The sequence below is a fragment of the Sarcophilus harrisii genome, chromosome 1, assembly GCF_902635505.1.
Source record: "Sarcophilus harrisii chromosome 1, mSarHar1.11, whole genome shotgun sequence".
In the NCBI taxonomy this organism is placed as follows: Eukaryota; Metazoa; Chordata; class Mammalia; order Dasyuromorphia; family Dasyuridae; genus Sarcophilus; species Sarcophilus harrisii.
The window spans coordinates 243,282,987-243,309,152 of NC_045426.1; the positions used below are offsets into that span (position 1 = coordinate 243,282,987).

General features: G+C 32.9%; 1 protein-coding gene across 6 annotated transcripts in view; it reads left to right on the forward strand.

The window, feature by feature from the left end:
• The window catches only part of SNX24 (sorting nexin 24), a 270,365-nt gene that overhangs the window by 135,219 nt on the left and 108,980 nt on the right, over positions 1-26,166 (forward strand). For 5 of the 6 annotated variants that reach the window (XR_004229680.1, XR_004229683.1, XM_031939067.1 and 2 more), the window contains 2 exons: positions 10,311-10,394; positions 20,672-20,776. Coding sequence is in view for 4 of the 6 variants with exons in the window: in XM_031939067.1 (XP_031794927.1) it covers positions 10,311-10,394; positions 20,672-20,776 (189 nt within the window). In the remaining 2 variants the exon portion in view is untranslated. The remainder of the gene's footprint in view (positions 1-10,310; positions 10,395-20,671; positions 20,777-26,166) is intronic. The other variant, XM_031939091.1, reaches the window with a different exon arrangement.

Genomic DNA, 26,166 nt, shown 5'->3' on the forward strand with positions numbered 1-26,166 from the left:
AGAGTATCTTGTGGAACAGCTAAGAAGCCATAGTCACTGGACTTAAGAATATGTGTCTGGGAGTACCAGAAAGGTGGGCAGAAGCTAGATCATGAAGGTGTTTGAATGTTAATTAGAGCATTTTGCATTCTATCCTAAAGGCAATAAAAAAACCACTGGAGTTTGCGTAGAGGTGGGAATGGAGTTTGGGTTGACATAATTGGACCTTCCCTTTAAGAAAACCACTTCAGTGGCTGATCAGAGGATGGTTTGAAGTGGAAAGAAACTTAAAGCAGGCAGACTCTTCCCCAAGAAGGCTATTAATGTGAAGCAAGGAGGGCTGCAGCAATGTCAGAGCAGAAAAAGGGGTGTTATTGAAGAGATGCTGTTTATAAACTTTCTTAAACAACTTTAAAAATTCAAACAGTTTTGGCCTTGGTATATTTGGACACATTTAAAGTAGCATATTAAGTAAAATATTTTTAAATTCAAAGCAAAAAAAACATCTATAGTCATTAGTATTTGACTTCTCTGTTCTGACAGATATCTGAATATCTGAAAGAACTCTTTCTGATTTAGGGATTCTTCAGAAGCTGCTATTCTCTCAGATTTCAACATTTTATAGCTACCTTGGTGATAAGCTCTGAGATTAGTTGGTCCTCAGAAGACAAAGTTAGCCAGTAATTAGGTCCATATTTGAGGCTATCCTGTTTGGTAGTACTTAGAGTTATTATTCCATTAGAACAACCTTTGAGAACAAGAAACCTTGTTTACTGTGTGCTAGGGCAAGTCAAGAGTTCTGGCCCTGGAGTCAGGAAGACTGAAGTCTTTGAGTTCAAATCTGGCCTCAGATACTTACTATCTGAATAATCCTGGGCAAGTCACTTAACCCAGATTGGCTCTCTTTCCTAATCCGTAAAATGAGCTGGAAAGAAAATAGCAAACTAGTCCAGGATTTTTACCAAGAAAACCCAAATGGAGGCACCAAAAGTCAGACATAATTGAAACACTATTGAACAACAAAATGTACTAGGGGGAAAAAATCCTTACCTATTCTATTGTACACAATTTTATTTACAAAGAAAATAGGATTACAAGGAAAATTTAAGAGGAAGAGAACACTTGAAGGGTTTTGGGTTTTTTTGTTGTTGTTGTTAATTATATAAGATGAAACTTGAAAAGGGAAGCATGTATTTTGAGAGGTAAAGATGATAAGAAGGGTATACATTCTAAACATGGGGGACTCAAAGGAATAGCAAGTATATCAGTTCAGCTGGAACACAGAGTTTATGAAAAACATATTCATATATATTATATTATTGTAATTGTATATTAATATTAATAGAATAAATTATAATTTATATAAATATGTTAATAACTGTATGTATTAAATTATAAAATCAATGTAAAACTTATATCATAAATTGTTAATATGAAATTGATATAATATATAATTTATATTATTTAATATAAAATAAGACTAGAAGGATAAGTTTGCTCCACCTTGTAAAAAATCTTGAGTTCCAGGTTTAGGAATTTGTATTTTGTTTCATAGTCCAGAATTTTCAAACTCAAACTGTATTCCTTTCTAAGGAGAGAAATGTAAGAGAGAGAAGAATGTGAAACAATGGCCATAATTATTGGATATTTTCTAGGCCCTGAGCTACAAAGAAAAGGGCCAGGTATTTTCACCTTAGGGAGGGTAGATACTTATGTCACTTAGGTTCCTTGGTACTTTTGGGTAGCCCTTATCAGTTAGTCATTTATGTGGTTAGGATCAGAATCCATACCACCTACTTTGATCATAGGGACCCATAGAAGTTCCCCAAGGGAAAGATACTGAAGTGTTGCTGCACTGAGGGTCTTCTGATACTTGCTATAACTCAGCTTCAGGTATCCTATTCTTACACTTGTGAAATTTCCTCTAGGGTTAATTTAGAAGTTGCATTGAGCCATTTGATAATGTGTGACTAGAGTTCAAGAGAATCTTGGGGACTGGTTACATAGATTTGGAATTTCAATAGAAAGTATACTTGAGCCTATGGAAACTTGAACCTATGAAATCTTCAAAAGAGTGAAAGAATATAGATAAAGAAAAGAACAGAATCCTTGGAAACACTTGTGGTGCAATACCAATAGATAAATAATTTTTAGGAGTCTATTACACATCACTAGGGTCTCTATTCCTGAAGTAGGAAAACATTATTTACATAAACTCCATAGCCTTCCAATCCTTTAGTAGGATTTTATGCTACTAAGGGGAAAGTTCTGTTTTTGACAAAGGATGAAAGGGTCTTTTCCTGTAAGTACCCAATACTACCTACATCAGAAAAAAGAAGCTATCTACACCAGGCTTTCTACAACAAATAGGTGCCATTCCCTAAATACTTACAAATGCTATTTCCCTATTGGAGTTTCAGTTGGACATTGGTTTTCCCCCCCTGTAGTATAGAATACTAGTAAGAGTACATTCTCATCTTTCATCATTTCTTTAGAAAAGGAATCAGATTCACTGTGGTTAAGAGATGTAATTCTGAGTAACCTCAGCTAATCATTTCCATGGACAGATGATAACAAATCAATAACAAAAATATTGATTTCCTAGATCTTGTAGGTTTTTGAGTGAATATTTTTTGTGAATATAAGAAAGATAACTCGTAATACTTTTATCAGGCACTAAAGGAGAAACACCTGTCAATGCTCTTACATTTCAAATTGTTAAGAGCTCAGTTAGTGTAATAAGACAGCTGAATAATTTAAAACCAGCATGCTATTTTAACCAGTTATTTGGTATGCATTTATTCAATCCCTGGAAATGTGCTTAACCTGAGTTTTAAAGGAAACCAGGGAGTCTAAGAAGTAGAGGTAAGTTGAAAGAGCATTTGAGCAATGAAGGATAGCTAGTACCTTCAATGAGGGACAGCAAGTAGGGTGGTTATTGCTGTACTATAGATTTAAAAAATGCAAATAATATGTAAGGAGACTGGAAGGTTGGGGTTAGGTGTGAAGAATTTAGAATCCTAAATAAGTTTATAGTTAATTCTAGAGATCCACTGAATTTTAGGGTTGAGCACAGAAGTGAAATGATCCCAAGTGATTTTTTCTTTGCTTCAATAACTTGTATCATACTTACTTGTTTGTCCTTCATTCTTGAAGAGATCCATGACATCAGGGAGTGATATTATGACATGAAAATGAGTTGTATTTAAAGGAGGGAAGGCTGTGCAAAGGCTTCATCTTCACTTTCTCCTCTAATAGTATTTGGATGTAGGAGCAAGATATAGATCAGGATAACTTAGAGATATATCATACTTATTACGTGTTTTGTATCCCCTCCTTTTCACTTTCATATTTCTTGAAGGCTAAAATAGTTACATTTTTATCTTTTTATTCTCAGTATAAGTGGCTTACATATAGTAGGCACTTAATAAATATTTGTTGAACTAGAAATTTACTTGTTTCACTTAAAGGGGAAGGTACTTTTTTCACAGACATAAATTGTAATACCTGTAGTGGTGTAGTAGATAGTCTTCTTAAATTGCTTTACCTAAAAATTTCATCACTTTTTAGCTAATCAGTTAATCAGTCTCTCTGAATTTAGCTAATTTAGCTAATCTAGTCCTTGCATTTTAGTCCTTGTAATTGTCCTGTAGTCACCGGGCCTGTACTCCCAGCATCTTTCAAGGTAGGACAGTCAGAAATGTGTTCTTCTGTCATTAACCTAGGCCATTATTTCAAAATAAAGTTCTGGAGTAGAATTTCAATCAATCAGCAAACATTTATTAAGTTCTTACTATATGCCATGAGCTGTGCTGAGCACTAGGGATACAAAATGAGGCAATCATAAATTCCTGGCCTCAAAGAGCTTACAGTCTAATAGGAAAGACAATATAAACAAGTACATACAAAGCAAAATATGTACCAGATAAACAGGAAATAATTAATTAAAAGAGGGAAAGCACTAGAATTGAAGAATTAGGTTTCTAGCAGAAGATATGCCTTTAGTTGGGTTTTAAGTGGAAGAATACTAAGTTTACATAATCATTTCCACATTAATCATGTTGTGAAGGAAAACAGACCAAAACAAAACAAAAAACCAAGAGAAATTTTTAAAAAAGTATACTTATATCTTCATTCAAATTCCATTAGATCTTTCTCTAGAGGTAGATAGCACTTTTCATTATAAGTCCTTTGGAATTGTCTTGGAGAATTGTATTGCTGATAATAGCTAAGTCATTGACAATTGGTCATCATATACTATTGCTGTTAATATGCATAGTGTTCTGGTTCTGCTTACCTCACTTTGCATAAATTCATGTAAATCTCTCTAAGCTTTTTTGAAAGCATCCTGCTTGTCATTTTTTAGAGCACAATAATATTCCATTATAATCATATAACCACTTCTTGTTCAGCCATTCCCCAATTGATGGGCAACCCCTCAATGTCCAATTCTTTGCCACTACAATAAGGGCTGCTATAAACATGTTTGTATCTAAAGGTCCTTTTTTCCCCCTTCTTCTCTCCCCTCCCCTCCCCCCCTTACCTTCCCCTCCTTCTTCCTCCCCTCCCCTGCCTCTGTAATAGAGACCTAATAGTGCTATTGCTAGGTCAAAGGGTATGCACAGTTTTATAGCCCTTTAGACATAATTCCAAATGAAAACGTTATTGCTAATATTTTATTTAAAATCTTTCATCAGGGATATTGGTGTTTAGTTTTCTTTCTCTGCTTTGTCTCTCCTAGTTTTAATAATCAAGACCTTATTTTTATCATGCAAAGGTAGGATTTCTTCTTTTCCTGTTTGTGCAAATGGTATTTTTAATACTATAATTTATTCTTTTAATGTAGATATTCGCTTTGGGATTCACCTGGTCTTTTTATTTTTTGGGGGGGTGATTCATTATGGATTGCTCAATTTTCTTTGATTAGATTATTCTAATCTTCTTTTCTTCCTCCTCCAGTTCTGTTAACTGTGTTTTACGTTTTGGGGATTTTGATCCATTTCACTTAAATGTCAGTTTTGTTAACTTTAATAGGGCAAAATAATTTTCTTTCTTTTAAAATTAGGCTAGCTAATATTTTGTTGATTGTATTTTTTTCTTTAAAAAGAAAACTAACATCTAGTTTTATTTATTTAGATCTTTTTTTTTTCATTTTAATTTGTTTATTTTTTCCTTTATCTTCAAAGTTACTGGATTTATGATAAGTTGGAGAGGCCAGTTGATGGGTTTTTGTTTTTACATTTTACTTGCAAACTTTGTTGACCTGTTTCTTTCTTTCTTTCTTTCTTTTTTTTTTTTTTTAGTACTTAGTTAAAATGTTTAGAGATAATAGATTTTTCTCAGTGGCAGCAGCATCCTCCCTCTTACTTCTTCCTTTCCACTCCCTTTCCATGAGGGATTAACTCAGGGGACTTCTTGATCACCTAGGTGTAAATACAATCAGGACATTAAACAGATGGGGACTAGGTATACAATTAAAACTGTGCTCAGATGAATCAATGCTTTATAGTAGATGAACATTTTTTCCCCCAGTCTGGATATCTTTCTACTGGAAGGAAACCTCTTGGGGGGAAAAAAAACCCCAGAAACCTGTTAGCTGAATTAGCTTATTTCAGCCCATTTTCAGACCTAAACTATCAAGAGCCTGACTGAGACCTAAGCCAATTAAAGGCTGAATTCATAAGAAGTCTATAGCTTGTCTCATTATTATAATTTTCTTTAATGAAATTGTCTATTTTTTTTATGATTTGTTCTTTAACCTACTTTTGGATTCTTTTGGATAAAATTATTTACCTCTAATTATTAATCTTTTCTTCAAAGGTCCTTTATTAGGTGTATTTTTTATTATGTTATGATCTGTCTAGCTTATTTTTTTTAACATCTCTGCTTTTCTGCATTTGTTTTTGAGATTTTTATCCTTCAGTACATGGTAAATTTTCGTAAAGGTTACATGTAGTTCTAAAATATAGCTATAATTCATTTATATTCCAACTAAGTAATTAGTAGAGATTTATCATATCTAACTTCTATTCAGAATTTTAGTTTCTTTCTTGTTTATATTTTTTCTAGATTTGTCTAAGTCTGAGAAGGGTATATTGAAATCTGAAATATAATAATTGCACTATCAATTTATTTCTTAATTTTTCCTTTTAAGTATTTAGATGGTGTGCTGTTTGCTCTTACCTATATTCATTAAATATTGATGTTAAGTCATTGTCTTTGGTTCCTTTAAGCCTAATATAGTTTCCCTATTTAAACTCTTTTGTTCAAAATAAAAAACTCCTTGTTTAAGATCATGATTGCTAATATGTTTCTTTGAGTTGACTAAAGCATAATTAGTTTTACCCCAATTCCTTATTTTAACTTTTTGGTTCTTTCTTTTTTAAGTGTCTTTATTGCCTTCTCTCCCCACTCTCACCCCCAAACATATCATTGAATTCTTTTTTCTGATTTACTCTTAGAGTTCTTCAGTTTTCTCAGTGAGTTGATCCCATTTACACTCATGGTTATGATTGAGCATACGTTATATCCCTTGATCCAAATTCTTCTTTGTCCTCACTCTTTTTTTTTTCAAAGAAGTGTATAGTGAGAAAGGAGTATACTTAAGTCTCATGATCCATATCTTAAGCTAACTGCTTTGGTTTTACTGTTCCTTTTTTCTTCCTCTAGTTCAGTCTCCAAACATATGTTCTTATCCTTTAATTCCTTTTATTTAATCATTTCTGATTTATTCTTCTAATTAGGAGTTTTTTTTCTTAAAATTAATATCCTGACTTTATTCACCCTTTTAATATCTCTTTGTTCTTGCCTAATTCCTTGGTGAATTTAATTTATTTCTACCTCTATATGCAATATCTCTTATGTGCACCTCTCTCTCTACTTATAAGGTTACTATTTTAGTTCAGGTCCTTTATTACTAGTACTTTTTTTTTTTTTTTTTTCTGAGGCAATTGGGGTTAAGTGATTTACTCAGGGTCACACAGGAAGTGTTTAGTGTCTAAAGCCAGATTTGAACTCAGGTCCTCCTGATTTCAGGGCTGGTGCTCTATCCACTGTGCCAACTAGCTGCTCCATTCTTATTACTTCTTACTTGTACTATTGAAATAGCCTTCCAATTGTACTGAAATGGACAAAAGACTGGCTCCCTCATCTCTGGGTCAAGGGGTCTCAGGCTTATAGGCGGACGTTGCTCAAACTAAGTTAAGAGAAGTGTTATGTTCAGACTGGGCCCCATCCCCCAGTTCATGAGACCCTAGACAACATTGCAAAACATATCAACAGGTTCCGTTGTGTGCTCACTCCCATCCAGACATATCCCCATTGTAAATGAGAAACTGTGTCAGTGCTTTCCAAAATCTATAACCGCAAGACTGTACCTGGATGTGGTAAACACGCTTAAAAGTGTACCTCGCTAAAAGTTCGGGGATGATCTCTTCTAGTCAGTCTAGTGGAAGTCAGTCCTGGCTGGCCAGCTATTAAAGGATGCTTTAAATTAAATAATCGGGTCTGAGCTGTCTATCTCATGTCTGTCTATTTCAGTATTACTTGTCTCAAATTTCTATCCTTTCCAATCTGTCTTTCATATAAATGTCAAAATGACATACATAAGATTCCAAGCTCAGAAACCTCCACTGGTTCCATGTTGCCTTTAATTTCAAATCCAAACTCCTTTTTTTGACTTTTAAAGTCCTTCAGAATCAGCTCTATTTGTTGTCACTCTTATGTTACTCCATTTTCCATTTCTGTGCCATTATAAAATCTTTTATAAGATAAGATAGCACAGTTCAAGTGTCATCTACTCCTTCATTCTTTTACCTCCCTACATTATTTTGTATTTGCTTTCCACTTATTTTGAATTTAATTTGCCGTTTGTTTTCTTCTGTTTATATATTCCTTTCTCAATTCTCATCTTTGACTTTTCATCCCCTGATAGCCAACTCTTTTATTAAAAGATCTAGATAACTTCCATCATTAGGTTTTCATAACATGGCTTTATCTTGTGTCTTCTATATTTCTGCCCAATCCTCTTTTGCTCTATCATCATTCATGTAATACCTTAAGTAAAGTTCTGTCCTGACACCTTTTCTGTATTTATATTTTCTATCATTTCTTTGCAATTACTTACAGAGCTATATATATCTAATCTACATCTCTTCTGAGGTTCAGTCCCATATTAACAATTGCCTTTCTAGACATTTCAAACTGAATCTTCTGGAGACAATGTAAAAAAATATTTTTTTTTCTCTCAAACTTTCTTTGTATTGAATTTCCTATTTCTGTGAAGCACTTCCATTCTTCTAGACTCCCAAGTTCATAAACTTAGAATCAGCTCAACTCTTCATTCAATCTCTCCAAAAATGTTTATTTAATTTTCTAATCTTGTCATTTCTATCTTCATAAGAACTCTTTTGTCAAGTCAGTGTGTATAGTAATTAGAGTGATAATTTTGGTAATGATACCATGAGTTACTAGATAACCACAAATTAATTTTCTAAACCAAGTCTTTAAGAGAGAGATATCCTTAGAAAGGGAGAAGGGAAAAACAACAAAAAACAACAACAACAAAAACCAGTTAATATGTTTGTTTTTTTCCTCCAGTGTATTTGCTGTTTATAAAGAGCAACCAGTACATTTTATGGTGGCATTCTTGGTTGGTAACAATGAAGACATTTCATTACAAATGTTTCATCCCTTGCCTTTAATAAAAGTTTTAGAAGTAATATAGAGGTTAGAGCTTTACTGAATCTTCAGTCCTTTTCCCCCATATTTCCCCTCCCCACCTCAGAAATTTCCTAACAAACTTGTCAATTAAGGTGGTAGTTATGGTGGTGAATGTACTGGTAACTAGACACAGACCTAAAATGTATTTATTTCATGTAGCCCAGAACATATTATGCCTGCTTTTTTCTAATGCTGATAATCTATCTTGATTTAAATATGGGTTCTAATAGTTTGGAAGCCAAAACTAAACTAAAATTTTATATTCTGTTAACAATAATCTGCTAACTAATTATATTCCTCACTGCATTTTTCTCATTTGATTTCTGAAACAGTTTTTGCAAAAGGCATTTTTTTGTGTGTGAATTAGTGCTTTGAAGTGGACATATATGGAAAAACAACTTGATCTGTACATGTAAATTGTTTTTGAAGAAGCTTAAATTGAACATTTGAAAGTTTAAATTGGTTAAAAAAATTTACAAAATCATCTCAAAAACTTTTCAGCTGAATTTGAAAACAATTTGCTGTTTCTAATGTGGAGATTTTTTTTTTTTAGTGATGACTGACTTTTCTTACATGAGAGTAATACAAAATAAGTACGAAGATTTAAAAATAAAAAAAAATAGCACAGAAACCCAACACTGATGTTGTACTTCTTATTCAAATGGAATACAATATTATATGATAAACTGAAATAATAGCAAAACTATCATTTAAATGTATTTTGAAAAGAATGTCTTTAATCTTATAACTTTTATACAAATTGAAATTATTTTTTAATCTATAAATCATAAGTAATTGAATAACCTTAATTTAATTTAGTGCTTCAGAAACTTACTCAGCAAAAGAGAAGAGTCATATCAAAGTCTTTAGAATAGTAAAATATCTTTCATTTTAGCTTTAGTGAGCTTTTTTGAAAAAATGTATTTTCATGAACATTTCACAATATTTCTCATCCTCTATCCTTGGTCCTGACCCAGTGACCTAAGAATCCAGAAAATGTCATGTTAGTGGTTACTAATTAGTGCATCCAGAGAGCCTTTTCATTTGACCTTTCAACCTTTTGGAGGTAGAAGCACAAGCTGTCATTCGTATCATACAGGGAAAATGAACCTTAACTACAATTTTTTTTCTGTGTTCAAAACAAGAGAATAAATCCAGCTGAGACTATATGAATATGCAGGTTAGGAAGAAATCAGCCCAAAATCTACTATTATTTCTGTTATTGTTTTGCAGATGAGTTAGTATTTTGTCACTGAAATATACATTAGAACTCAGTTATGTGTGAGGTTGTTTGCCAGCATCATATCTGTATTTCACTGATATCAATTTAAAATATTAATGTTAAGGAGACATTAACAAATAATAAAATCTAAGTACTTCTTTCAGAACATGCAAACTGTCCTTGCTTTTATATGTTTTGGGGAAAAAATACTTATTAATAAAGAATTAGTTATAGTGCTCATTAATCAATGTTGTTACTTCAATGTCTCTTGAGTGTTCTCTAGGTTTTGAGGGATTAACTATTGTAATTTAAAAGATGATTCCAAACTTTAAGAGATGGGACAATTGAATGTATTGAATTGGTGAAAGTAACATCTTTTTTCCCTTAGGTCTTTAAGATAGAAGTGCTAATGAGTGGAAGGAAGCATTTTGTAGAAAAAAGATACAGTGAATTTCATGCTCTGCATAAGAAGGTAATTATTCTTTTTATTGGTCTAATCAGTATAACTTAAGATTTTCTTTCATATTACTTATATTTCATAAATCAATATAATTTCTTTTATCATAAAATATTATTCATCCTTTAACGTGTTCTTGACATCAAGCTTTTAAAATAATTTAGGTTTTCTTTTTATTTAGTATTATTAGTGTATTATTTTGAAACTTAAGTGCTTCTAAACATTGATTGAAATATCTTACGATAAATACTTGGAGTTTTTTGAAAAGAAAAAAATTATCTTTTCATGGAAAAATATTTTTAAACATTGATTTTCATTTTTTGTGTTTTTCCAACTAGTTTTTATTTCAAATTTATACAAAAAAGATTATTCATGTTTACATATTAGTGTGTTTTCTGAAACATAAAAGGAAAATCATCCTTCTTGCTGCCTATAAAAACATTATCTCAAGTTTTTCATCCAGTTATATATATATATATTTATGTTTTAAATATGCCATTTTTTTAAAAGACTTGTATGTTTATATTTTTGAAGGAAATTTGGAAGGAAATTTGGGTTATAATTCAGAGGAAGCACAAAAAGTTCACAAATTTTGAGAGTTGGAGGGGACCCCAGATAACCATTTAGTCCAACCTATGCATAAAAAAAAAACAAAACTATATTACACTATAGCCACCAAGTAGTCATTCAGTCTGTACTTGAATTATAAGGAGGGGACAATATATCTCTTTAGGAAGCCCATTTTTCTTTTGAACAGATCTGATTTTTAGCAAGTTATTCCCAACATTAAGTTTAAACTGGCCTCTGAAATTTTTATCCTTTACTTCTGGCTCTGCCCTATAGGAGAAATGAAACAAATCTAATTCCTTCTCTCCAAGATACTTGCTCTTCAAATACTTGAAGATGTTATCATGTTCATCTTGAGTCTTCTCTTCATCTTAAATATCCTGAGTTCCTTTATAGCATCCTCATATAACATGGACCCAAGGCCCTTCTAACTTGGTTTTCTATTCTCTAGAGATCTGAGTAAGGGAATAAATAAGCATTTGTTAAATGCTACTGTGAAGCACTTTACAACTATTATCTTAAACACATACTTTTAGTACCTAGAATTGAACACAGATGATAGCTGGTGGGGGAAGAATATGATAGTTCTACCTCATTATTATTCCTAAAAGCTATATCTCTCATGATGAAGCCCAATATATTTTATTGGCTTTTCTTGGACTCCATATTACACACATTACATTGCTAACTCTTACTAAATTTATGGTATATAAAAAGCTCCATATCTTTTATAGAATAAATGTTGTTTAGCCATGTCTCTTCCATCTTGCATTTCTGAAATTTAATTTTTTTTTTTGTATCCAGGTGTAAGATTTTGAACTTTATTTTCACTAGATTAGTCCTAATACTTTAATCCAGGGATTCTTAATCTTTAATGTCATGAACTCTTTTGGCAGTTAGGTGAAACCTCTGGAACCCTTCTTGGGATAATGTTTTTAAATGGGTTACAAAGAAAACCAGTTGTATTAAAAAGTAGTTTTCAAAATGTTTTAAAAAAAAAGTCAAAGTCATGAATTCCAGGTTGGATCCCAGGTCTAGTCTATTAAGATCTTTTTGGATGTTGACTAGTATGTTGGGGGGGGGGGGGGGGATGGGCTAGAGAATGGGAAGGAAAGGAGAGAGGGAGGGAGGGAGGGAGAGAGAGAGAGAAAGAGAGAGAGAGATGAAAATTAAGTATTCTTTTCTTTTGCTGAGGTGATTGGGGTTAAGTGACTTGCCCAGGATCACAGGGCACAGGAAGGGCCAGGGTCACAGGAAGTGTTAAGTGTCTGAGATTAGATTTGAACTCTGGTCCTCTTGACTTCAGGGTTGGTGCTTCATCCACTGTGCCTCCTTTCTGCCTCTCTTTTCATTTTTTGAAAGATAGCACTACAAATTATGCAGCAGTTTTTACCAGATAATATACATTTTGAATATTGCCTGGGTAATAGCCCGAGTATTTTTTGAAGACAACCTTGACTAATTATGAAGGAACACATTACCAATAAGTAGGCAGACTATCTAACAATGAATTTCTTTGGGGCATGGAAATCAAAGAAGCAAGGAAAAATACAAAGAAGCTTCTAGGCTTTTGTAACCACCTTTTGCTTTTGGAATGATACTGGGAGACTTGGTAGACAGTACTATCAGTCACAGTTTTTAGACTATCAGTGCATTTCATTTTGGTAACGGTTACTCTAAATATCAGGTTCATTGACCAGTGAATACATATCTAGCTAAAAAAGCTAAATTTTATCCAGTCTGATAGTTTTATTATAAATAAACTAAACTAGGAAATAAGGAAACTGCAACTACGTGAGGGCAGGATGACTCACAGGAAATTCTTGGAGAAGCAAAGGAAAGATTTGGTATGGACATTTTATCGTTAAGTCCAAAATCAGCAAAAAACATTACATCATGGAATATTTGTTCATTATGTATTATAGTACTAAAGTTAAGTATTTTTTAAAAGATATCATGAGGATAATACCAACTCATTGCTGAGGCTGAAGTTGCAGTGAAATTCTTAACATGCAGTTTGATCCTTGATGACTTTAAAGCAAAGAGCAGGAAAAAGTTAACAAGAAGGATGTGGTGATTAGAACACTAGAATTACATCTAGGAAGTAGACCTGGCTTAAAATTCTACCTCATATATATGCTGGTTATGTGATGTGATCTCAGCTTCCTCTCAGCCATAAACCTCTGACCCAATATTTCAGGATCCAGTGATAGCGATGGGACAGCATAGTTAAGTAAGAAGGATTGAGGATGAAGACTTGAGATTAGAAAGAAACTGCATGCCTCTATATTATTGTTAAGATTAACATCATGAATACTACAAATTTGTATTATATAATCTTATCTAGACTTTCAGTGTGGCAAGGCATTCTTTTCACACTTCCTTAGTCAATCCACAGTCTTGCTCATACAGGTAGCTTTTCCAAAACTTTCCATTCTTTTTCAAGCCTCCAATGCGTGGGTCTCCCTGCCATTCTCTCCTTCCCTCAGTTTTATCATTAAAAAAAATTAGCCATTCTTTGATAGCTCCTTTTTCTCTCCATCTCATCTCAAATCATTAGATATTTTCTAACATTATTACCTCGTTTCCTGCTACCCCATGAAGATATGGGCCATTTTCTTGCTTAGCCCGATCCCTTGGACATGCAGAAATGATTCCTATTCCATTCCATCTTCTCTAGTAAATTGTTCCCTCCATCATTCCTACAGTCTGACCAATCTTGAATCTTTTGCCATTTATAGGCTACTTTGTTTCTACCTACAAACAGGCTTATGCCACCTTTATTCCATGTTTTTCTTTTTTTGCCAAAAGATAGCATTATTTAGGAGAAGAAGTTACAAAATATGAAGTAAAAGGCATCAGAAGTGATAAATATGAAATAGAGGTGGGAGAGCAATAGGGTTATCATTATCAAGGAAATAAATTTGGAAGAATCCATTAAAGGAATATGCTATGAGACCTGGTTATGATTTTGACTTGCAGGTTAAATCTATAGAGGAATTTAGCAGATTAACCAGTTATATATATAGTAAGGAAAAAAATAGCATTAAAGGGAAGGCACTATGGGGGGGGGAGGGGAGAGAGAGAGAGAGAGAGAACGAACTTTATAAGTGGGCTTAGTCCTCAAAGGACTTAACTCTCCCTCCCCCCTCCCATTTTATCCTTAAAACAAATTCATTTTATTTGTCCATCATTGCTAGTTATCCTTTATCTTTGTTTCCTTTTGTGGCTATATGAGACCATATGGACTTTATTTCCTTTTTTCTCATTCTCTTTTTAACTCTTTATAGTTTGGATTCTAACCTCATCATTCAACCAAAACTTTTCTCTTCAAAATCACTAAGGATATTAAGAATTGTCAATTCTAAAGGCTTTTCTCATTTCTCTTCCTTCTTGACTACTCTACAATCTTTGATACTCAATCTCCCCCTTCTCCTTGATACTCTCTTCTCTCTAATTATGTGACTACTTCTTGAGCACGTTTGCTTCACTGAGCTCACAGCCAGTAATTGTGATTTTCCTCTAAGGTTCTCTCCTAGGTCTCTTCTTCCTCCATACTATTTTATTTGATGATCTCATCAGCTTCCATGGATTTAACTAATGTCTTTTTGCATGTGATTCTTAGATATATTTATTTAGTTCTAATCTGCTTCCTGATCTCTAGTTTCACATTTCTAATTACCTTTAGGATCCCTCTCTGTTGCTGTTTGAGGGTACCAGAATCTTCTCAGTCACCCAAACTTGAAACCTAGATACCATCTTTTGCTCCTTATCCTATCCAGTCAAAAACTAAGTCTGCTAATTCAATCTTTTGTATATTCTTCCTTTTCTCCTCTCACACTGCCACCACTTGGGATAGGCTCTCATCACTTTATATCTGAATTATTGAAATAGCTTTCTCGTTGGTCTCCTTGCCTCAAGTCTTCTCTCCACTTCCTAAAGCACAAACCAGTTTCTGTGTCCATCCCTATTACTACTAGTATCAAACAAAATCCTTTTTGCTTTTAAAACTCTTTATAACTGGGTCCCTACCTATCTTCCCAATATTCTTAAACCTTACTCTCAGGCACCTACCCTGTGGTCCAGTGATATTAGCCTCTTTTCTGTTTTTCACATAAGAAACTCCATTTTTCAACTGAACATTTTCATTGGAAGTCTAGTTTTACAGCTTTCCCCATAGCTAGAACTCTCCTCTTCTTAATTTTCATGCCTTGGCCTCTTTCAACTCTCAGCTAAAATCCCACCTTCTGGTAAGAAGTTTTTCTTCTTAATGAATTACCTCTGAGATGATTTTCTCCAGTTCCACATATCTTGTATGTACACAGTTGTTTTCATGTTGTCTTCTAAATCAGAATGTGAACTCCTTGAGAGTTGAGATTGTTATTATCCTTTCTTTGTATCTCCAGTGCTTAAAAAATGTTTATTGACTTGACTTTTTTATGAGAAATTTCAGAGACTGTCATTTTCTTGTCTGACAGAAATTTTCTTGTCTTAAGTTCTATCTTATAAGGTAATAAATATGAGTCATTGACCATTAGGAGGCACTTATTTGAGGCATTAGGCAATAAGAAGACAGGGGAAGAGATACAGGACAATGAAGAAGTGAGAGAATGAGTTAGAATGTAATCAAGAGTGGCATTGATCACAAATGAAGCCATAAGAAGCTGGGGGCAGAAGATAACTGCAAGAGAAAATGTTTGTAAAAATACTCTTCTTCTGTTTTGCGGAAAACGTCCTAATTAGTAGAGAAGAGTTAATTTACTCATTGGTTGGCAGAAAAGGTTGATTAGCTAAGAGAGTTCTGTAAGTATAGTTCTACAGTTGATTGGAGGGAAGCTAAATCTTGCTCCTGCTAATAAAACTGAGTTTATAATTTTCAGCATCCTGAGAAAAGGTAAAACTCTCAGAGATGCTTGATTGCTCTATATTAGCCTTTATAATTTGAGAGGGAGAAACAGAAGAAAAAAGAAAGACTTTGCATCTATTTTTCTTTGAACTATGCTTATTGTAGAAAAGGCTTTATTTTGGTAAAAACTGATTAACTAAAACTTCAGAATCCTGTTTAGTAAAGAGTTTGCTGGGCTTTTCTGCATTGACCTGAGCACCAACTTAAGAATCTCTTCTTAAGCTAATGGGATTGTTTGTCACCAAACTTATATATTTTTTGCTTTAAAAAAGAATGTAAATACTTTCTTATTGCCCTTTAAGAGCAAGTGTGATGTTTAATCAATGACCTAGGCCATAGAGAGAAGAGAGATGCTGGGGCCTACGGAATGCTATATTGCTTGTATGGATGATCTGATGCTGGTGCCATTCCAGACTACATATTAAAGTTTTGCCTTCAAGACATGATTAATAAAGATCAAAAGCTTATTTACCTCTGCTCTAATTGCTGAACAAATAATGAAATTTTCTGCAATTAAATTAAGAAAGGAAGAAAGAGAAAGGAAAAAAAAGAAAGAGAAAGAAAAGAACTTTGTCTAATAATTTTTTTGTATCTTCCATTATCTTTCAATCAGGCCACCAAAACATTTTTATTAAATGTCTAATATGTATGAGATACCAGGGATACAAGTACAAAGAATGAAACAATTCCTATTTATAATGCTGAGCAAATAATGGTTGTTCATTGAATATTTATCAATTGAAATTAGTTGCAGAGAATTTCTTTGATATTTGTAGATTTCTGGTTAAATTCTTACATATGGGCAGTTAAAGTTGTAATCACAAGTACTTTTTCTGATATTGTATAATTTATAATATGTGCCAGAAACAGGAAGAAAATATATTTAATTTTCATTTTGATTTTCCTAGAAAGTTCTCTTCCCCAAGTGCTCCATTTTACCTGAGTTTATAAGCCCTGCATTGAACCAGAAAATCTGCTATTTAGAATTATAGTCTTTTATTCCATATATACATACATAGGAAAGAATATGCTAGGAAAACTCAAATCTTCAGATGTGGTAGAGTTGGATGCAAACTATTTTAGTAGTCTCCTATAATATACAATATTGTTTATGGTTGTTTTTCAGACCTAGTTTTTTTTTTCATAGAAGTTTTAATTGCTGATTTGGGCTGTTTAATCCTGAGTGCAGCCATTTTTCTATGAGTACCCAGCACATAATAAATAATAAAATAATGAATTTCTTGCATTTCACTTAATGAAAAGTGAATTATGAAAGAACTCAGGAAATACCATACTAAGTCAGACCATTTAGCCAAGTATTTTGATTGTGACAGTGACACTAAGGGAAATTTGGTTTTTCTCCATAATATCATCATTAGCATTAAATTCCAGATAGCCTGAGTTTTCTTTATCCTTTATTTCCTGTTTTTGGATTTATCAACTATATGTTTACATGAATTTTTCTTAAATCTGTTTATATTATCATCCTGTGTTTAAAAACGCAAGTATTTTTAACCAAATTTTAGAAAATAACTAAGTATAGCCAAATTATTCTTTAAGTTAAGGTATGTAGCAAAAAGATACTTCATAAAACATATAATATTGTCCAAGAAGTGATGCAGAGCCATCACGAGAAAATGGAATTGTTTTCTTTCTTTTTGTTTTTATAATAACTTTTTATTGACAGAACCCATGCCAGGGTAATTTTTTTACAACATTATCCCTTGCACTCACTTCTGTTCCGATTTTTCCCTCCCACCCTCCACCCCCTCCCCTAGATGGCAAGCAGTTCTATATATATGTTGAATATGTCGTAGTATATCCTAGATAAAATATATGTGTGCAGAACCAAACAGTTTTCTTGTTGCACAGGGAGAATTGGATTCAGAAGGTAAAAATAACCCGGGAAGAAAAACAAAAATGCAAACAGTTTACATTCATTTCCCAGTGTTTTTTTCTTTGGGTGTAGCTGTTTCTGTTCATCATTGATCAATTGAAACTGAATTAGGTCTCTTTGTCAAAGAAATCCACTTCTATCAGAGTACATCTTCATACAGTATCGTTGTTGACATATATAATGATCTCTTGGTTCTGCTCATTTCACTTGGCATCAGTTCAAAATGGAATTGTTTTCAAATAATTATCATGTGTATCTTTTGTTATCCAAATGGATGGTAAAAGTTCTATGACAGGATCACATTGGAGTAGCAATGGAGTATTTATTTTGTAAGCAGCTGAGCCTTAGTGGAAACTTTTGTTGTTTTAACCTTGTCCTCTTTCATCTCAAACAATTCATTATTCACCTACAAATGCTGTCATCTCAGTAGCTATTTGATGATAGCCTCTTTAGTACTCTCGACACATAAATAGAGGAAAAATGCTTTTCATGCTACAGCTTTGGGATAATGTAGAGAGCTTTGGTTTCTCATTCTTAAACATTATCAGAGTTATAATTTAATGCTTTTTAAAAAAGTTTCATTATGAAATTGAAAATTCCTCTTGAATTATAACAACTCTTTTCATAATGATTTGACTTTGTTATATTTGCTTTTGCTTCAGAAACAACTCAGTCAATTCAGAGACAAAATGTAAATTCTCAATCCCCTATGGGCAAGCATGTCAAAGTTGATTTTGAATTTATCCTTGCATTTCTCTCCACATTTTTTCAGAGGCAATATTAAGCAAAAAGAATGACTTAAAAAACACCAAAATCTCTTCCATTTGTATTTTGTTAGAAAGTGTTTTGAAAAACAAGTTTACAAAATAAATATTGTGAATGAGTCATTTTTAATGAGAATATTGTTAGATTTCTTAATCATTTTTGCATGGTGTTGTGAAGCAAATAATTACATACTGATATATTAAGTACATTTTTCATATTTTTAGTTTGAACATTAAGATAATTTTTTTGCTTGTTTGTTTTTTATGCAAGATGATCTAACTCAGTTTTTGATAGTTGAAATAGTTTATTCTTTCCTCTTAGGCTATTTCCTCTCAAGCTACATTTACTCACAAAACCCTGAAAACTTTAGCTTGAAAGCAATTTCCATTTTTTTTCTTTTAAAAAATTATTGTGAACTTAATCATTAATAATTAATAATCATATAATAATTAATAAATATATTTTATCATATAAAGAAAAATAAGAAAGGATTATGTAAGAAACTAAGTTGGTTATATATAGGTTTTATTTTTTTAATAGTATTTATTTTTCAAATACATGTATAGATAGTTTTCAACATTCATTTTTGTAAAACTTGGTGTTCCAAAGTTTTCTTCCTCCTTCCCTCCTCCCCAAGACAACAGGCAATCTGGTATAAGTTAAATATGTGCAGTTCTTTTAAATATATTTCCACATATATGAAAGGTAATATATGAATATGTTAAATTTAACTATTTAATCCAGTTTCTTTATAGTGTCTCATTATATACTTTCTTTTCTTCTGTGCACTTAAAACTGATTTGTTAATGCTCTTTTTTTCTATTATTACCCACTAAATCACCATCCCCCCAACATCCAAACAGAAACCTTCCCTTGAAGCAAATATGTGGTTTTTTATTGTTGTCGTCGAATTTATTGCAGCATTTGGGGTCAAGTGAGTTGAGAGTCACACAGCTAGTAGGTGTCAAGTGCCGGAGGTCACTCTTGAACTCAGGTCTTCCTGACTCAGGGCCAGTGTTCTATTTAGTGTACCACCTAGCTGTCCTGTTCATAAAGTTAACACATTTTCCATGCCTGAAAATACATATAGTTAGTCTATTAGCTACCAAAAAAGACTGATAAGAAGTTTCATCATCTGTCTGTTGAAAGAAACATTCAGTTTTCATTGAAAAGTGTTTTCAGTTGATTCTTAGAAACTTAGATGTACTATTCCTATGTTTTGGGTTTTTTTTTTTTTTAATTGTTTAGATCTGTGAATGATATCCAAATGGAATGATATAGTTTAGTATTAAGCCTTTCCCGGCAGAATGTGTTACTGAGGACAATATTTTGCTCAATATTTTCTAATATATACAGTAACTTACAGTTCTTTTAAATTTATTTACATAAACAAATTTTCCTTGTATTGCTTGATTTAAGGAACTATTCATACCTTTGCAGGTAAACAAACTATTTCAGTTTGTTTAAAATATGTTGGGAAAAATAGTTATATATTGAAATATGTACTATCATAAAATATCAGAAGGGCATATAATAAAATATAGTTTTAGGATAAAGTTTAGGGGAATAATTTTTTTTTATTTTTAAAATAAATTTGATTTTATTAAATTTCCCAATTACATATAAAAAAATATTTAACATTGATTTTAAGAAATTTTGAGTTCTAAATTCCTTCCCTCTCACTTTTAAGAAGGCAAGCATTAGGATATTAGTTATATATGTGAAATCATGTAAAACATGGAAATATTAGGCAAACATATATACATACACATACACATGAGAAAAATAAAGTAAAAAAGTATGCTTCAATCTGGACTCATTTTATTTGTTCTCTGGAGATGAATGGCATTTTTCATCATAGGTTTTTTGAAATTGTCTTGGATCGTTGCCTTAAACAGAATAGCTTATTTTTTTCATAGTTGATCATTGTTACAGTATTTTTATTATATAGAATGTTCTAGTTCTACTTATTTCACTTTGCATTGATTCATATAGGTCTGGGGAAAAACTTTTAAATAGATTTTTGTAACATATTAGTCTTTATGTCTCATTAATTTTTTTTTGTTGTGTCTCATTTTTGTAGGTTTTTTCAACATTGTCTTTAAAATTTTTAATCATTTTTAGTAAATTTTAAACAATATTTCTATGTCTTTATAGCTCAAGAAGTGTATAAAAACTCCAGAAATTCCTTCCAAACACGTTAGAAACTGGGTCCCAAAAGTCTTGGAGCAGCGACGGCAAGGTTTGGAAGCCTATTTACAGGTAAGGTGTCTTTTCAACTTTTATAAATATTGGGAAGCAGGAATTTAAACTCTGAATTATTTACTGTATTCATCAATTTTTAAAGTAAAAGTGCTATACACACAAAAAAAGTAATTAAAAATAATTTGACTTGGTATTGTCCTGTACCACTTAGAGATGGAAATGAAAACATGAAAAATCTAGCCTTTATATTCCAGAAATGATAATTTTAGAGATCTGAGATAATGTTACTTGAATTTTGCTTTTAGTGCAGAGAAGGATTCAATGATATTTAGATGATCATAAAAGGAAAGAAAGACTTCAACTTTTATTCATTTTTATTTTAAATCATCTTCTTAATGAACAATTTTCTAACATTATTAGGATCCTAATCCTCATATAAAGAAGAAAAAATGTAAATATGCATGTATATTGATTTAAGATATGTAAAGAATTACCCATTTTTATTCATTGGCAGACTGTTATAATCAGAATGCCAAATATTAGAAGAGAATGAGTGACATGGGTCTTTTTTGTTGTCAGCTTGGCCCACTAAAACTAGTGGAGAGTGGTTACTCACTCTGATGGAATACATGGTGAAATATCCATGCCTTACCAAAGAAAATTATCATAGGAACATAGATCTATAGCTAGTCCATTTGCTTCATTATACAGATTAATATCACAAAGACAAATAAGTAGCACAGTTAGGATTAAAATCTGTATCTTCCATCTCTAGATCCGAAAGTTTTGAACTTTGAATTTTTTTTTGGGGGGGGGTGAAGATCCTGTCTTTTACCTGTATGAAGAACAAATAAGGGGAAACCCATGTAAATACCAGCAAGAAATCCAAACAAAATTACTCACAAAAAATATCTCTTCTCTTCTGTATTCCAGGTTGATTCCTATCAATTCCATTCTTTTCTGGTTTAGGGGATTTTTGCTTCACTTCAGGTTATCAAACTCTCACTGTACTCCCTCCTATAAATTGACTTCAGGCTGGCTAATGAGTATTATTGCAGTGACCAAAAAGGTTTGTGATTTCCCAAAGGGGTATTCATCACTTTGTCATTTCATCTCTGAGGCTGAATATATCAGCTTTACATACCCAAGCAAATTTTTCTTCTAATAGCTTCTGATATGGCTAGTATGAAATTTATCATAAAGTTTTAGCAAACAATGAGAAATTAACTATCTGCCATGGAGAGTGGAACAATTTGTATACTTATGAAGGTTTTAGCAGAGAACGGTTTGCTCTAAACACTTCCCCTCATACAAGAGAGAAGTTGGGACAGCTGCTTCTTTCTTTAATCTAAATTCAGTAGAGAAGGAATGTTATCCCTAAGTGCAGCTCACATCATCTCACCAGATTTGGTCTGATCAGTACTAGATCCATTGGTCACAATTTGTCTAAGTCCATATCACCTGAATTGTTGATTAAATCAACAGTCTCAATAGCATCAGTGGTAATACCTTTAGACTCTTTGTAGAAGAGGGCATAAGAATACAAATATAGAACTCCAGATGTGGAATGTCCACATAGTATTGAGGTAAATAACAAATCTCTCTACCAGGCTTTTCCCTTTTCCAGTGTCTTTTTTTTCATTATTTTCGAGGAAATAGTCCTGCTTCATTCCCACTGTTACATAAGGCAAGTGCTGCTGCTGCTGCATTCTGGGGGTGTGTCTTTTATCACTCAAGTAATTCTGATTACTTCAACATTTCTGGTTACATCAACATTTCCAAAATACTGTTCTTAATTTCAGGACTGACGAAAAGGAGAAGAAATAATTGTAAATAGTTGAAAAGAAAAGAAAATATACTTTATTTAAGAGTTAAGAACCAGCAATGATTCTTATATAAGAACTTGCCTAAAAATACTTAAGTATATGACATAAGATATATCAGGGAAATAGAAACATGCATTTTATAATTTTCTAATAGCATATGAAATTGTAGAACATTAGAGTAACGAGCATGTTAACAATAGTCTAGCCTTGTCAGTTAAATGTCAGTTCCTCAAGAGTAGATTATTTCATTTTTTATATTTGTATACCCAGTGCCTAGCATATGTCTGGCACATAACAAATGCTTTATAAAAGCTTGTTGATCAATTGAATTACATATGAGAAAACTGAGACCCAGAGACATTAAATTAATTGCCCAAGGTTAGTTAATATATGTTTCTCTTAATGTTAGGATATAGTTTTCGGTACCAGAATGAAATTGCTGCATTACTTTCTGGAAAAAGAGAAAAGGTAGTATGATAATAATGCCTCACTATAGGATCTGAAATGCAAGCTAATTTGAAAATAATAATCCAATTTCTCATATCATTGTGTTTTGGATGGCTATAGTAAGCAGGATTAAGGATATCAGAATCTTGGGCAAATGGAAACATAGAGGACTTAAAGCCTCAGAAATATCCTCTGTGTTCATGTTCATGAACTAAAACTACTTGCAAGTGTAATAGGTTCTATTGGGTTTATTAGAACTGAATGTGAGAGGGGTTTGTATATCACCTCTCATCAAGGAGAATCAACATAAAATAGAGGACTCATCAGAACTGAGAGAAAAAAAGATTCTTGGTTTCTGGATTCAGTAAATTGGAACAAAGAGAGAACTGAGCTGTGTCAGATAAAGGAAACAAAAGAGAATCATTGGCTTGAACACCTGAGAAGAGTGTCCAGGATGAGAAAAATCCCAAGAAAAGATCAGCTCTTTCCCTGACTTCCCTTCTTCATAAGGGCAAGAAGTATCTTTTGCCTCATTTTGTATTCCCAGTGCTTAGCACAAGTGCTTGCATCATAGTTGGTGCTTGGATGCTTCTTGATTGTCTATCTATGAGCACTGTAATGTCATATAATTTGCTGCTTTATTGCCAAATATTTCCAATAAACTGGATTTTACTTTAACCACAAAGAAATGAAGGATTAGAGAGAAACTCAGAACTTTTTATCTAAAATTATTGATCAGTGGACCTTACAGGTCATTATTTTGCCCCCTAAACTTCAAAGGAATTAATTGTTATAACAGAAAATTACATGGTTAGGAAAGGCACCAAAGGACAGCCACTGTATTATCTCAGATTCCATGAGAATTCAGAATAGGGTATTTTTAGAGCAGAAGGGTTAAACATGTGACCTATACTTGAACCAAATTAAAATGTAATTGGGAAACATTTGCAAAGTGCATTAAAATATAATAGAACAATGGTGATGTTAATATATGTTTTTAAAAATCATTTTGTAGCTCACAGGGCTCCTCAAGTATTGTTTTGTGTTCTTTGTTTCCATTTGAGTTTGGTGCTAGTGTTCTAGAGCCATCCTGAACACACATAGGCAGGTTTCCATCATTGTTAATATTCTGTTTCCATTCAACTTGAAGGCAGAAAATTCCTTTTCTTCTTTGGGATATTACTTCTAAGAAGTAGAAACCCAAAGGAAATATAAAATGTCAAAATTATAGTTACTCAGTTTTGTAAACCTCTGTGTTAGCCTAAATGAACATGATTTTTAAAAACTAAAAACTGTGTGCAAATCTAAACTCTAAAATGTGTAATAGGGCAAAAATGCCTCAAACAAATTCAGTCAGTCAACAATAGATTCTTACAAACTTCATAGGATTTGCAGCTAGAAGAAATTTCATCATCTAGTTGAATGCCTCATTTTACAGTTGAGGAAACTGAGGCCAAGAAAGGGAATTTATTTATTCAAGGTCATATAGGTAGAAGAACTGACCTTTTAAAACTTTTCCTTTCAATGCAGACATATGTGTTTTAAGTATTTACCCTTGAACTGCTCTGAACTTTCTCAACTCCTGGTCATAATTTTAGCATATCTGAACATTGAAAAGACTTGGGAATAATTGTTATTATGAATTTTCATATTTGTAATGAATGATTGTTGGTAAATGTTAAGCTATTATTTAATGTTATCTCATATTATCATGGCATTTTGAGTTTCCTGAAGTAGGTCTATTTTAAAATTTCAGATAAGGCATGAATGGAGATCAAATGTATTAGTTTGTCTTGATTCCACTAAAAAGCTTATGACAAATGTTATGTTTGCTCTAAATTAGATTTGGGGTATTTGTTTAGTTTATGTATTTTGTATTAGGAAAAATAAACTAAACTAACTTGTTCTTTAAAGGTAATGAAAGAATTTTTTGTTCCAGAGAATTGAGGCTAGAGCCATTACATAGCTTCCTAGTGGCTTAAGCATAAAAAAAGCCAGTGAATGAGGAATCAGGAGTTCTTCCATTAGGTTTCTGGTTAGTGGATTGTGTGTGGTTAACAAAGGGGAAGGAAATCTACATTCTACTGAGTCAGTTCTGTGTCTGTGCTATGTCTGTGTAAATATCCTTTTGATGTTAGGTAGGATCTATAGGTCTATTCCTGTACCAGAAATAATGTACCAAATTGACTTGAATGAGACCCAGGCTAGACACTGGTGGTGCTTAACAGTATAGAGTTGAAGTAGATGAAAAAATGCAGAATAAGTTGAATCCCAACGTAGCCTTTGTGCAGCTAGTGATACTTGGCACATACCATGAGAAAACTCTCCACTGCTTGTGGGCATTCAGGAACTAGAGACAGAAATGAATATATTCTGTGTCTATAAGGATCATTGCTCAATTTTTAAATTTGGGATTTGTAATCTCCAGACTTTGCAGTGGCTGTAGATTTGGGCCTGACTTGAAAATTGGCATTTTTTATTATCCTAAAACTCTAGTTAGAACTTTAAAAAGTGCAATGGGGAAGCCTTAGAGAACTGCCACATGTACTAGTTGTCCTTTTGTAGGGGCCACTGGGAGAGAGATTTGAAAAGATGATGCTTCTTTTCTCTTAGGAATCTAGAAATCTTTCCAGAATTAGGCTCATAAGTTTTAAAAGTTTTAAAAAAGATAGCTTCTACTCTTTCTCCTGTGAATAGTGACTTCATTCAGGGCAGGCCCCAACCCCAACAGTGGTAGCCCCTGATACAATATAGGATCTGGTTTTTGAGATTCTCAGACTCTGGTTTAGGGGACATGTCTTGATTATATTATAGGAGCACATCACTTGGCCAACACTCAGGCACCAGCAATAGCAGTTGCCTGCACTAGTAGCCTACGAGAAGGGGACAGTGCTTGGCATTGATAGAACAGACTGTGGGATTCTGCATCACCAGGATGATGGGCAATTGACTGCTTAGAAGTCTATGTCTCAGTGACATGGCTTATATAGCAATAAGCACCAGCATCGATGATTTGGGCCCCAGATAAATGGGCACTGGACTGTGTTAGCAAATGTTGTACCAGTGTAAAATTTTTCTTACTGTAATCTGAATGTGATTGGGTCTCTGGGATATCTTTCTGATTCGCCATTGCTCTCCTGGTGAATACAGAGGCAGAGGGGGTCTTTTTAATAA